We start from the raw sequence: 14237 nt of genomic DNA on the forward strand, positions 1-14237 counted from the left end.
GTTCGGCGAACAGAACCACAGCAATGAGCACCCAAGCTACAAATCTTCTCACAAACTTTGAATTCTAGTCATCTGCTTAGAATAGTGGGTTTTGGAAATGTATTTTTGAACAAAGAGCATATTTCTTTTCAAATTACTAGCCTAAAAGCACACAATGAAACCTGGATAGAGTCACTGCTGGAAAGAAAAAGTCAATGTAAAGCTAATTCATGTTAATAACCTTACTAGGTGTTCATGCTCAGAACATGTAAAGACCAACAAAGAAAAAATCTGTTCCAGTGAGCGCATGGTAACATTAAGCGACGAGGGGGTATTCTTGTTTCATTCTTATAGCTGAGGAATATTCAATAGAAACTACACTGTTAGTTTTCTCAGCAGCTCTTCGGAGGGTCCGTGTGGCCTCGATGGGCTAAATGGACTGCTTCCACACTGTAGGGATTCTATGATTCTATATTTTAAATGAATAATCGTGGGAAGGAAGTTTTCTCATACTAACTGAATTCCAGATTCTAACATGCATTTTCAGCTACAAAGTTTCAGACCTCAATCCATTCGGCATCTATAAAGAAGTGACTCACAACTGAATTTACACATTTACCATTTTAGTCATCTCTCTATTTTTGGTTATGTATTTATGTAAAGACGCCCTGTAATAAATCATTTGCCAGGTAATACTTGATTCAGAGCACCACTTAATCAGAAACAAAATAATGAATGATGAAATCAATATTGTGTCATAAATGTCTACAGATAGATCAGCAAAATTGTGCAATATGACATTTTCCAAGTCTTCCAGAGCTCCAGGTTATTAAATTCCAACAATTGGCACAAGGTGATCTCTGCTGAAAACTAAAATTTTCTTTCCACTGTATTTATACAATAGCTCAAGAATTTTGGCTACTTCAGCGAGCTCACATTTCTTATAATTGGAATTCCAACACTATGAAAGCTGCACTATTACTGTTCAGGGTTATAAATATTCCACATTAGTTTCACAGCAGTTGGTATTTATACCCTATTAAGGAGTGCATTTCAACTTTCACATCAATACCTCAGCAAGCTTTTGATATACAGAATTATTCAATACATTAATGACATTACAACCCAATATAAAAAAATCAACTATATTTCAGAAAGACTTCCACTTTGCTGGTCTTACAAGGTGAGGAGGCAGGAAAGTGGGAGGCTGTAGAGGGGATGGGTGAGGGTGGAACAGAGAGAATGCCTGAGAGGAGGACTGGAAATAGAGGGTAAATGTGGAGGGAAGAAATGGGGGCACATGTATATTGGAAGATAAAATGGCTGGACGGCATGGTAGAGAGAGGGAGAAGAGAAGTTGCCTGCAAAAAATTTCGAGAAATTGTGCGGTTATGTGAGGGCTGTGTTACTGCGTGGGGCTGAGGCGAGTGGAAAAAGAAAGAGGAGAACGAGAGGGAGAACGAGAGGGAGAACGAGAGAGACTGATGTGATGAGGGGGTGGTGAAAGAGAAAAAGAAAAAAGGAGGGAGATGGGTTTAAACAGTGAGAGAGGACGCGGCTGCAGGAAACTGCTAGAAAGAAAGGCTCAGGATATGATTAATTAATGACCTCAGAATGAAGGGACCCCCAAGTCTCAGCAATCATAACTGATTAACTCAACTAACCCATAGGTTAAGGAATAGGTTAACAGAAATGCAATCATAGTCTTTAAGGTGATATTTCATAATTCACAGAATAGATGCACTCTAATGAGCAAGAAATATTCCAAGCAGAAGTTGCACCATCTGTGGTTAACTAAAAAGCATATAAATTGCACAGTGATGGATGGCAGGTAAAATGTTGGACAGAATACATAAACCAGCAAACATTGATAAAAGGACTAAAATGGAGGTAATAAATTAAGAAAGCTAGTTTTAAATATGAAAACAGGTACAAAGTTTCCATCAGTGTTTAAAAAGGAAAGAGTAAGTGAATACTGGTTCCAAAGTCAGTCAGTCTGGAGAATGAGTAATGGAAAATAAGATATAATGTAACTTGAATATATTGGCATCGGCATAGAAGATTACCTAGCTAACAGGAAACAGACAGTAGGCATAAGTTGATATTTATCTGGTTGGCAAGATGTAAAGAATGGTTGGTATGTGCCAGAGGGCTCAGTATTTACAAGTGATATAAATGATTTGAATTAAGGGAAAGAGGGCCTAGGTGCTAAATATACCAATGTTAGTAGGAAAGTAATTTTTCAAGAGCATGAGGAAAAGGGTAGAGAGGCCAAGTGGATGAGCAATAGTCTGATAGATCGAGTATAATATGGGAAACAGTGAAATTGCCCATTATAGAAAACAAAATAAAAATTTTAAAAGTATATTATTAAAATTGTGAGAGAATGCAGAGCTTTGGGATGCAGAGGGATCTGGATGTTCTAATGTATGAATTGCAAAACGTTCATATTTAGGTACAGGTCATTCTGCTATAACACCACAGTGTGTTCCTCTGCAATCTCACGCTATAGAAAATCACAGAATGGGAAACTGCTATATCAGTCGCACTTTAGAAGATCGCGCTATGGAAAACCTGTCATACCATTGAGCAGAAAGTTTAGGTTATACAAACAATGTCCACAATTCATCAATCACATTATAGCCATTTCACACTGACGAAGTGCACATTCTAGCAGAACAATCTAAGTAGCAATTGTTATGTTCCCAGCTAAGGGTACCACTAGACAAGGTGGATTCCATCATGATTCCTAGTTTGTCAGATAACATGTTTATTTTTAGTTTTAATTAACATAGTGGTTAATCATAAACATAGTTGTGGTTTCAATTTTTCTTTAATATCAGTGTGATGTAGGCCAAGTAACAATGCCATTAGGGAAGGAATTCCAGAATTTTGACCCAATAACACTGAAGGAACAGCAATCTATTTCCAAGTCAGGATGGTGAATAGCTTAGAGGAGAACCAGCAGTTGGTGCAGCCTTTGTGGATTTCTGTGGTGCTTCTTATAGATGCACTGCTGCTACTAAGTATCAAAAGTGGAGAGCGTGTGCCAATCAAGGGGGCTGTTTTATCCTGGATGGTGTCAAGCTTGAGTGTTGTTGATGCTGCATACATCCATACAATTGGGGTGCATTCCATTATAATCCTACCCTGTGCCTTGTAAATGTGGAAAAATGTTGCGGACTCAGGAAATGAGTCTGGCCTCTGATCTATTCTTGTAGCCACTGTAGATAGAGTTATCGTCATAGAGATATATAGCACAGGAATGGCCAGTGCAGTTTAATTTCTGGTCAATGGTAACTCCCAGGATTTTGACAGTGGGGACCTTGGTGATGAAAACTCTACTGGATGTGAAGGGGCAATTGTTAAATTGTCAGGTCATTGTCAGGCATATGGGTGGTACAAATTTTATCTGCCATTTGTCAGCCCAAGCCTGGATATTGTCTGCATTGGACATGGACTGCTTCACTACCTGAGGAGTTACAAATGGTGCTGAATATTCTCACTTTTGATTTTATGATGGAGGGAAGGTCATTGATGAAGCAGCTGAAGGTGGTTGGGCCTAGAGCACTATCCCGAGAAACTCCTGCAGAGATGTCCTGGAGCTGAGATTACTGACCACCGACAACTACAACCATTTATCTATGTGCCTGATATGAATCCAACCAACAGAAAGATTCCCCCCAATTCCTGTGGACTTCAGTTTTGCTAGTGCTCCTTGATGCCATACTGTCAAACATAGCCTTGTTGCCAACAGCAGTTGCTCACACCTGACCTCTGGACTTCACCTTATTAGTCACGTTTGAACAAAGGCTGTAATGAAATCAAGAAATCAGTGGTCCTGGCAGAATCCAAACTGGGTATCAGTGAACATATTATTACTAAGCAGGTGCTGCTTGATAGCAATTTTGTTGACAACACCCTTCATTTTACTGATGATCGAGTGTGGACTGTTAGGGCAATACTTGGCCAGGTTGGATTTGTCTTGCTTTTTGTGTACATGATATTCCCGGACAACTTTCCACATCATCAAATAAATGCCAGTTTTGTAGCTATAATGGAACAGCTTGGCTAGACATGCTGCAGATTCTGAAGAACAAGTCTTCAGTGCTACTACCAGAATGTGATCCATAGCATGTGTGGTATTTGCACGTGGAGTGAATCAAGTCGGCTGCTGATTGGCATGTGATGATGATGGGAACTTCTAGAGATGGCCTGCACATTACAGAAAGCATCACCAAGCTGTCTCTGGCAGCAGCTTCCAGCCTTGTAACCTCTACTATCTAGTAAAGAAAGGACAGCTAATTAGGGATGGGCAATAAATGATGGCCTGTACATAGGTGTTCACAGGCTAAGAATGAAAATAATGTTTTATGACTTCCTAAAGAAGCAAAGGGATTAAGAAACTAAAATAAAAGAAATGGAAATAATTGTTTGCAAGCTGAATTTTCTAACAGGATGCCAAGTGTGTTTGAGCTGCTTTAACACTTAAGATGTATGTGGGTTTAAGAAGTGATTGAAGGCCTTAGTAAAAGTGCCACAAACCAAACTTTGCACTGAAATTTGTGATCTTTCTCATTTCCAAAATTCTATCCCTTAATTTTGGCTTTCTGCTTCTCTGTGAGAGAACAGCAAGAACTTGAGAAAGGGCAAATGATTATGAAATTTGATGAGGAACTCAAGTATTCTGGTAGATTGCAGAGAAGCAAAAGATGGCTTTGCACACTGTATCAGGCAAACAAAACATCAAAAAGTTGAATGTGAAGCATATCAGCCATCAGAAAAGCTAGTAAAATGTTAAACCGTTAATAGCATACCAATGCAGTACCAAAAACTTATTGACCTCATTTATGGGAGAAAAGTTGGTTTAGACTGGCCATGTTGCTTTTTGTTTTGTTACAATATATTTTACTTTATATATCCTGAGAGCCTTAAATCATCACTCGATCAAATCTGTTGAAAGGAGCAATCATTTCACAGTCTAAGTATATCCACTACTTGAAAATTCCAAATTCTTATGTTTCCTCATCTGCCTTTTTTCTTAGATGTCCTCATTTTGATGTGAAATGTCACTTGTCAGGTTACAACATTTCTCGTTGCCTTTCCTTTAGTTTTACAGGATAAAAATAAGTTCACAAGAGACCACATTTGACTTAGATAGTAAGGAGTCCTTCATGAGGGTCCCCAACTATATGAGAGGCAGGAGGAATTACTGTTTAGGCACACCAGTAAGTAGCTCAATTGGACACTTCAAAGTAGAAAGAACAAAAATTTAGTATGTTTTAAAAATTGACTCTCAGTACTACATTGAGTTCTTAATGAAATATCAGCTGTAGAAGATGCATTGTTTTGTCAGAAGCAAAATCTGGGTACAATATTACCTCAATTTACACAAATCAACAAATTAACTCTAAATGAACTTTACCTGATTGGAATACGTATCTCGCCAGACCTTGCATCAGCTCAGCTGGCCAGGTTGGTGGCGCTGTTTCCCCAGTTTCTCGTCTTAGCCGGAAGGTCAGTTCAAAACCAAAGCCACTTGGTCCTTCCAGTCCTGTAAATCTAAACAAAATACAACAGTCTTTAAGAAACATAATAATTCTTTATCCATCTAATCATTACAACTGTTACAAGGCAAAACTGTTACTGAGCATGCACCTGAAGTTATATTAAAAAAACATTTAAGTGAAAAAGACAACATGCTACCCAATTCAAATTTTGCTTGTACTTAGTACAAAGATACTGAAAACTGCTATTTACAGAAACCATTAGTTTACGATGACATTTGTAATATAGGAGGTTTGGGGATCTTAAGAAAAACAATTCATCAGTGAAATTATTTTAGATGCAGAATTTGTTTTAAAAATCATATATCAGTAAAAGCAAGCAGTAAAGATAAATGGCAGAAATTCCTACACAATCACGCACATTTGTCAATTATTTTCTTCCCTGACAGAGTGCACAAATAACAAAGTGAAGAAATACTGCACATTTCTTCTTGCCATCACAAAAGATATGCTGATCTGACACAGGACCTACCACTTAAAGTGGAAATTCGTGAAATCCATTTTGCCAGCTTCCAATGGCTATTGTAACCATTCAGTGTTGCCAGCAATAATGAATTCCAAAACTGTACAGCCATTCAAAACCTAATCTAAATAGTTAAAGTTTAAATGCCACAATTTATTTAAAATGGATAAAACAAAACAATCTTCAGACACTTTTGCTATTGTGACATAGTTACACTGTATACAGTATTTATTCAAATTATTTACCAAATTCAAACAGTGTTATTGTCAGTGTCCAGTATAAAGACATGTGAGACCCAGTTTTATTTCATAGCACAGTACTGCCTTGAAGAAAATTATACATTACACTATCTGAACTTGATGCATTACACACCTTAGATTAACTGTATCAAATTTTGTCCATTGTCAGGGCCACTTTTGGAATACTGTGTGCAATTCTGGTCTCCCTCCTATCAGAAAGTTGTTGTGAAACTTGAAAGGGTTCAGAAAAGATTTACGACGCTGTTGCCAGAATTGAAGGGTTTGAGCTATAGGGAGAGGCTGAATAGACTGGGGCTGTTTTCCCTTGAGCATCAGAGGGTGAAGGGGTGACCTTATATCAGGTTTATAAAATCATGAGGGGAATGGATAAGGTAAATAGACAAGGCCTTTTTCCTGGGGTGGGACAGTCCAGAACTAGAGGGCATAGGTTTAGGATGAGAGGATAAAAATTTAAAAGAAACCTAAGGGGCAACATTTCCATGCAAAGGGTGATGTGTATATGAATAGGAAGGGTTTACAGGGATATGGGCTAAGTGCTGGTAAATGGGACTAGATTAGTTTAGGATATCTGGTCAGCATAGATGAGTCGGACTAAGGGTCTATTTTCATGCTGTTAATCTCCATGACTCTAAGACAAGATGGTGTGACTACAAGTGAAAATTTTAGCTTTGGAAGAGTCTCATTCCATTCCCTTGTCCAATGAGTATGAGGTTTTTGTTCCCAGTGTGGGCATGGCAAAGAATGCAGGGAAGATGAGCAAACTGACCAATGTACTATGGTACAGAGCTCCATTCAAGTTAGGGAAGAAAAGAGAAATGTAGTAACTAATAAAGGAGAGAAAACTCTGTTCTCTGCAGCAAGGACAGAGAGTCGAGAAGGCGGCATTGCCTACCTAGTGCAAAGGTAGGTTCAAGACATCTCTTCAGGACTGGTGGGGAACTTGGACTGGGAGAGGAAGGATCCACCAATGACATCGTAGGACTAAGAAAGAGGCTGCAGTAAGGAATTACAAGCATATCAACGCTAAATTTAAAAGCAAAACTACAAAGATAATAATCTCAGGTTACTAACTAAGCCATGTATAAATTGGCATTTACAGTAAATAAGATTAGAGAGGTAAATGCATGGCTCAAAGATTACAGAAAGGATTTCTGATTCATGGGACACTTGCACCAATATTCCAGTCAAAAAGAAGGAATCAATGAGAAGAATGAATCACCTATGGTCTGCAAGGCTGTCAAGGACAGTATCCAATCAAAAACTACAGTACACAAAGCAGCAAAAATCAGCAGCAGGCCAGAGGGTTGGGAATATTTAAGAACCAAAAACAGATGGCTAAAATGCTAATAAAAAAGGAAGAACTTGGTTATGAAGGTAAATTAGCAACAAGTATAAAAACAAACAGCAAGAGCTTCTATGGGAATATGAAAAGAAAGACAGCAGCTAAAGTGAATGTTGGCTCTTTGGAGGATGTAACTGAGGAATTACTAATGAGCAGCAGAGAAATGGAAGATCTAAACCTACATTTTGCAATAATCTTCACTATGGAAGACATTTTAAACATCCAAAGGATCAGATAAGCAAGATGCCAATGGGAGGGAGGGTCTCATACACTCTATCACGAGGAACAAAACATTTGAGAAACTCATGGGACTATAAAGGTTTCTAAAGGAAGTGGCTGAAGAAATAGTACAGCCATTGATCGAAATATTCCAAATTTAACTAGATTTCAGGTGGCTTCCAGTAGTTTAGAAAACTGTTAATGTGACAGCCTATTAAAGAAAGGAGAGAGAGAAAAAAAAGCAGTAAACTATAAACCAGTGAGCCTAACATCAATGGCTGTGAAAATGCTAAAATCCATTATTGAGGAAATAGAGCATTTAGAAAAGCTTAAAGCTTGGGGCGGCATAGTGGCTCAGTGGTTAGCTCTGTTGCCTCACAGTGCCAGGGATCCGGGTTCAATTCCAGCCTCGGGCGACCTCGTGTGTGGAGTTTGCACATTCTCCCAGTGTCTGTGTGGGTTTCCTCCCACAATCCAAAAGATGTGCAGGTTAGGTGATTTAGCCATGTTCAAGGATGTGTAGATTAGGTGCATTAGTCAGGGGCAAATATAAGGTAGAGGAATGGGTCTGGATGGCTTACTCTTTGGAGGGTCAGTGTGGACTTGCTGGGCCGAAGGAATTCTAATTAATGCAATCATATTAAACATTGCTTTGTAAAAGGTAAATCATGTTTCACAAATGTGCATAGTTCTTTAAGAGCACAACAAGAAAAGTTGATAAAGGAGAACAGGTAGATGTAATGCATTTGCATTTCCCAAAGTTATTCAATGAGTTACCACATAAAATTATTGCTAGGATCCAGCAGGATGATCCTTAGTATGGAGGAATTATCCTGAGTGACATCTAAACATGCTAGGGCTCTACTCACCGGAATTTAGAAGAACAAAAGCTAACTTCGTTGAAACATATAGAATTCTTAAGGGGCTTGGTAGGGTAAATGTTGAGAGGATATTTCCCCTCACAGGAGAGTCTAGGACCAGAGGGTATAGTCTCAGAACAAAGGTTGCTAATTTAAGACTGAGATTTCTTCTCTCAAAGGGTTGAGATTCTTTGGAACTTTTGCCACAGACAGCTATGGAGGCAGAATCCTTGCGTATATTTAAGGTTGAAATAGATTGATTCTTGATCATCAGGGGAGTCAAGGGTTATTGAAAAAGGGCAGGTAAGTGGATGTAAAGATTGCCCGATCAGCCATGATCCTATTGAATGGCTGAGCAGACTTAAGGGGCCAAATGGCTTACTCTCGTTCCTATTTCTTAAGGTCTTATGTTAGGCATTATGTCATGAGAATTTATAAGAATGAGGGATGATCTTATTGAAATGTACAAGATTCTGAGGGGGCTTGACAGGGTAAATGTTGAGATAGTGTTTCCACCAATAAGGGAATCTCAAATTAGAGAACACAGTTGGAGAATAACAGGGCACTCATTCAAACTGAGACGTGCGTGAAATTTTTCTTTCCGAAGGTAGTGAATGTCTGAATCCTTTATCCCAGAGAGTCGTGAAAGCTAGATCATAAATATTTAAAGAGGAAGTAGGCAGATTTTTGAAATATCAAGAAGCTGAGGTCTATGAGAAGCTGACTGGAAAGAAGAGGTGAGGCCTGGGGCATTGATGGGGGAGACTTGAATCAGAGAATCAATTATTACTAAAAGAGGTCATTCAACCTATCCTATCTGCGCCAACTTGTTAAATGAGCATCACATACTCCAATGTTTTATATTAGGCAAAGTTAATCCTGGTTGGAGTTCCTGTTTCTTCTCGCTGCTCTCAGAATAAAGTGATTATTCTTGTTAACGGCAGACATGGTTTTCTACCAATTTCTGTTGATTTTATTTTCTTCTGGGGAGATAATAAAGAGCCATTCACACCTCCAAAGAAGTCATGTTAACGAGTTTCTATTTACCTTTGGATAAGGTCAGTAAATTTCATGTACCTCTTCTGATCAGTACTCTGTCTGATTCCAATTGTAGCTAAATCTAAAATAGAAGTCAAGTGACATTTGCAAGCCACTTTTTAAAGGTCCATAGTGTCAATATTTAAAATGTGCTTCTAGTCTGTTACAAAGTCTATAATGTCATAACTACGCATTCTTAATCCAAGAATCAGATACAAAATATGCTAAACAACAACTTGAGGAACTCAGCTGAGCGGCAAAAACACAAATCCAAAAACCTTTTTAAAATACCAGGGTTACACTTCAACATTTAAGCAACCCACAAATTCTGAAAAGAAGCCACAAACTGTCAACATATACAATGTCTTCAATACACTTAGCAATCCCAGAGAATTAAAAAAAAATTAAAAAATCAATTTTTTTGTTGCACACATGATCCAATACATAGATGCACTTCACGTTATTTTAAATATGGCAAAGCAAATGAAGCATATAGTAACAATGTAACAGGTTTCTTTTTAGTGTTAAAAGTGCAACAGTATATTCAGTCACAGCTGGGGTTATAAGGCTCCAAGAAGTAGCTCAAAACGCATCCCTAATCTATCACCTACCTTCCCCCATCCAATCGCTACACTTTTAGTTCTAAAAATTCTAGTATAAAACGTTAAGTGCAGAAACATTTTTAAATTGCATATTTCACAATTACATGATTAAACCTAACCATCATTTGTATTTTTAATGCTTTATTGAGAGCTTTACGACCTGCACCTCTGTTAAATTGATATAATCGCCATACGCTCAAAAGGTAGGCTTAATTTCGAATGCACTTTGACAGCATTTGCAGTATATATTGAACTCCAAGATAGTGCCAGTCAGGCACACTGAAGTAGTATTCCTTCTCATAGATTTTAAACTATCTTTCACAAAATTAGTTTTTCATTTAATTAAAAATTATATCATTTTAAAAATAGAGAAGCTGAATAAATAGTGGTACTATAATTACTTTTTCTGTTTATGTTTGATAAGCTCACAAGTTAACCTCAATGTTTATACTTGAGTCAATCTTTGCATCATAAAAGTAGCATTTACAGTAATATCTAAATGACAACTCTCTTACAAATGTAAACATTTAAGCTTTAACAGCTATCCATAATAAATTAAACCATTCTTTTGACACATTTCCAGAAAGAAGCTAACTGAATGTTGTAGTAATCACCTCAGTCTTGTTGAGTAAGCACTGTTGAGGAATTATTAATTAGCATGTGTATATTTTTGTATATCAGGTATCAAGGAACCAAACACAAAACACAGCTAACCGCAATTTCTCTTTCCTCAGTATCACCAAATACTGAAACTTACATTTAACCAGCTGGGGGTTGCAAGACAGAAAGGGAACATTCCATCAAAGTGAGTTGCAGTAAATGGAGCTCACCCATAGTGATGGTACGAAAACCAGATGGCTATCCAATGACTGTTTATGGGCTACCAAAACGTCAGTTACAAAATCCAATTCGTACCTTATGTCAGTTTTGAAAGACGGCATTGAGGAGGTGGGACAATCAATTTATATTTCTAATCCTGGTTTACTCAGAGGATACTGGCACGTACCCTTATCTGAAAGAGCAAAAGAAATTTCGGCTTTCATGACACTGAATGGACTTGATCATTTTTAAGTCAAGATCAGAGTGATGCTGGAAAAGCACAGCAGGTCAGGTAGCATCTGAGGAACAGGAAAATCAACGTTCTGGGCAAAAGCCCTTCATCAGGATTGAGGCTGGGAGCCTTGGGGTTGGAGAGATAAATGGGAGGAGGGTGTGGAGAGATAAATGGGGGGGTGGGTAGATTAGAATGCAATAGGTGGATGGAGGTGGGGTGAAGGTGATAGGTCGGAGAGGGTGATGCGGATAGGTGGGAAGGATGATTGATAGATGGGAGAGGTGATGAGGATGGTGCTGAGCTGGAAGGTTGGAACTGGAGTAAGGGACTGGATGCCTACTCGCACAGCACTTCAGAGAACATCTCCATGACACCCGCACCAATCAACCCCACCGCCCTGTGGCCAAGCATTTCAACTCTCCCTCCCACTCTACCAAGGACATGCAGGTCCTGGGCCACCTCCATCGCCGCTCCCTTACCACCCGACACCTGGAGGAAGAACACCTCATCTTCCGCCTCGGGACCCTTCAGCCCCATGGCATCAATGTGGACTTGACCTTCTCAGCTACCTTCTTCACCCCAGCCACACCCCCTCCCATCTCTCTCTCCACCCCCGAGGCTCCCAGCCTCAATCCTGATGAAGGGCTTTTGCCCGAAATGTCAATTTTCCTGCTCCTTTGATGCTGCCTGACCTGCTGTGCTTTCCCAACACCACTCTAATCCGGACTCCAGCATCTGCAATCCTCACTTTCGCTTACTTTTACCATTTTAAAGTCATGCCATTTACGAAAAAGAATCCAAGTGCCAAATTTCAAGATGAAACATTAAGGTCATTTCAGGATTACCCAATTGTGTGCTGTATATAGACAATCTGCTGATTGGAAGGCATATTTGAAGACACATTTAGCAGAAATGCTTAGTCGAACAGATTCTCTAAGTATATTATGGGCAGTAGAGTAACTACAGAGAGAATAGGACCCCTTAAAGATCAAAGTAGCCATCTATAAGTGGAGGCACAGAAGGTGGATGAAACACTAAATGAATATTTTGCATCAGGATTTACTGTGAAGGGCATGAAAGCTAGGGAACTCACTAATTTAATTGAATTTTTTGAAGAGATGACAGAAGAAAATGAAGACAGAATGGTAAACATCTATATGAACTTCAGCTAAGCAGTCAACACGGTTCCATATGATAGATTGGTTACTAAGGTTAGATCACGTGGGATCCAGGAGAGCTAGCCACTGGATACAAAATTAGTTTGAAGGTAGGAGACAGAAGGTGGCTTTTCAGATTGGAGGTCTGTGACCAGCAGTGTGCCTCAGGACCAGTGCTTTTCATCATTTATATCAATGATTTGGATGTGAATATAGCTATGGTTATGGTTAGTAAGTTTGCAGACTGACACCAAAATAGGAGGTGTAGTGGGGTGTGAAGATTACCTGAGAGTACAATGGGGTTTTGATCAACTGGGCCGAGGGGGGGCAGATTTTAATTTAGATAAATGTCAGGTTTTGCATTTTGGTAGGCAAACCAGGTCAGGATTTATACAGTTAATGATAGGGCCCTGAAGAGTGTTGCCAAACAAAGAAACCTCAGGTGATGCGGGTGCATAGTTCCTCGAAAGTAGAGTTACAGGAAGCCAATGAAGACATTTGCCTTCATTGGTCAGAACATGAGTGTAGGAGTTGGGACACCACATTACAGGACATTGGTGAGGCCACTTTTAGAATTGGAGGTGTAGTGGACAGCAAAGAGGGTTACCTCAGATTACAACAGGATCTGGACCAGATGGGCCAATGGGCTGAGAAGTGGCAGATGGAGTTTAATTCAGATAAATGAGAGGTGCTGCATTTTGGGAAAGCAAATCTTAGCAGGACTTATACACTTAATGGTAAGGTCCTAGGGAATGTCGCTGAACCTTGGAGTGCAGGTTCATAGCTCCTTGAAAGTGGAATCGCAGGTAGAATAGGATAGTGAAGGCGGCGTTTGGAATGCTTTCCTTTATTGGTCAGAGTATTGAGTACAGGGGTTGGAAGATCATGTTGTGGTTGTACAGGACATTGGTTAAGCCACTGTTGGAATATTGCGTGCAATTCTGGTCTCCTTCCTATCGGAAAGATGTTGTGAAGCTTGAAAGGGTTCAGAAAAGATTTACAAGGATGTTGCCAGGGTTGGAGGATCTGAGCTATAGGGAGAGGCTGAACAGGCTGGGGCTGTTTTCCCTGGAGTGTCGGAGGCTGAGGGGTGACCTTATAGATGTTTACAAAATTATGAGGGGCTTGGATGGGATAAATAGACAAAGTCTTTTCCCTGGGGTTGGGGAATCCAGAACTAGAGGGCATAGGTTTAGGGTGAGAGGGGAAAGATATAAAAGGTGCAACATTTTCACGCAGAGGGTGGTACGTGTATGGAATGAGCTGCCAGAGGATGTGGTGCAATTGCAACATTTAAGAGGCATTTGGACAGGCTTATGAATAGGAAGGGTTTGGAGGGATATGGGCCGGGTGCTGGCAGGTGGGACTAGATTGGGTTGGGATGTCTGGTCAGCGTGGATGGGTTGGACCGAAGGGTCTGTTTCCATTATGCACATCTCTATGACTCTAATTGTGGTTACCCTTCTATAGGAAGATTGTTGCTAACTTAAGTGGGTGCAGAAAAAGTTTACAAGGATGTTGCCAGGACTGGAGCGTTTAAGTTATAGGGAAGAGGCTGAACAGGCTGGGTTTTTTTCCCCCCAAGAGCATCGGAGGCTATTGGGGTGACCTTATAAAATCAGGGGAGGCATGGATGGATTAAATAGCCAAGGTCTTTTTTTCTAGAGTGGAGTAGGTCAAAATTACAGTGCATAGG

The 14237-nt window shown here is 39.6% G+C and overlaps 1 protein-coding gene across 3 annotated transcripts in view; it reads right to left on the bottom strand.

The window, feature by feature from the left end:
- Positions 1–14237, bottom strand: part of sufu (suppressor of fused homolog (Drosophila)) — a 131754-nt gene that overhangs the window by 94473 nt on the left and 23044 nt on the right. For all 3 annotated transcript variants that reach the window (XR_006314995.1, XM_043713061.1, XM_043713060.1), the window contains exon 3: positions 5405–5541. Coding sequence is in view for 2 of the 3 variants with exons in the window: in XM_043713061.1 (XP_043568996.1) it covers positions 5405–5541 (137 nt within the window). In the remaining variant the exon portion in view is untranslated. The remainder of the gene's footprint in view (positions 1–5404; positions 5542–14237) is intronic.

Source organism: Chiloscyllium plagiosum, chromosome 22 (genome assembly GCF_004010195.1).
Source record: "Chiloscyllium plagiosum isolate BGI_BamShark_2017 chromosome 22, ASM401019v2, whole genome shotgun sequence".
In the NCBI taxonomy this organism is placed as follows: Eukaryota; Metazoa; Chordata; class Chondrichthyes; order Orectolobiformes; family Hemiscylliidae; genus Chiloscyllium; species Chiloscyllium plagiosum.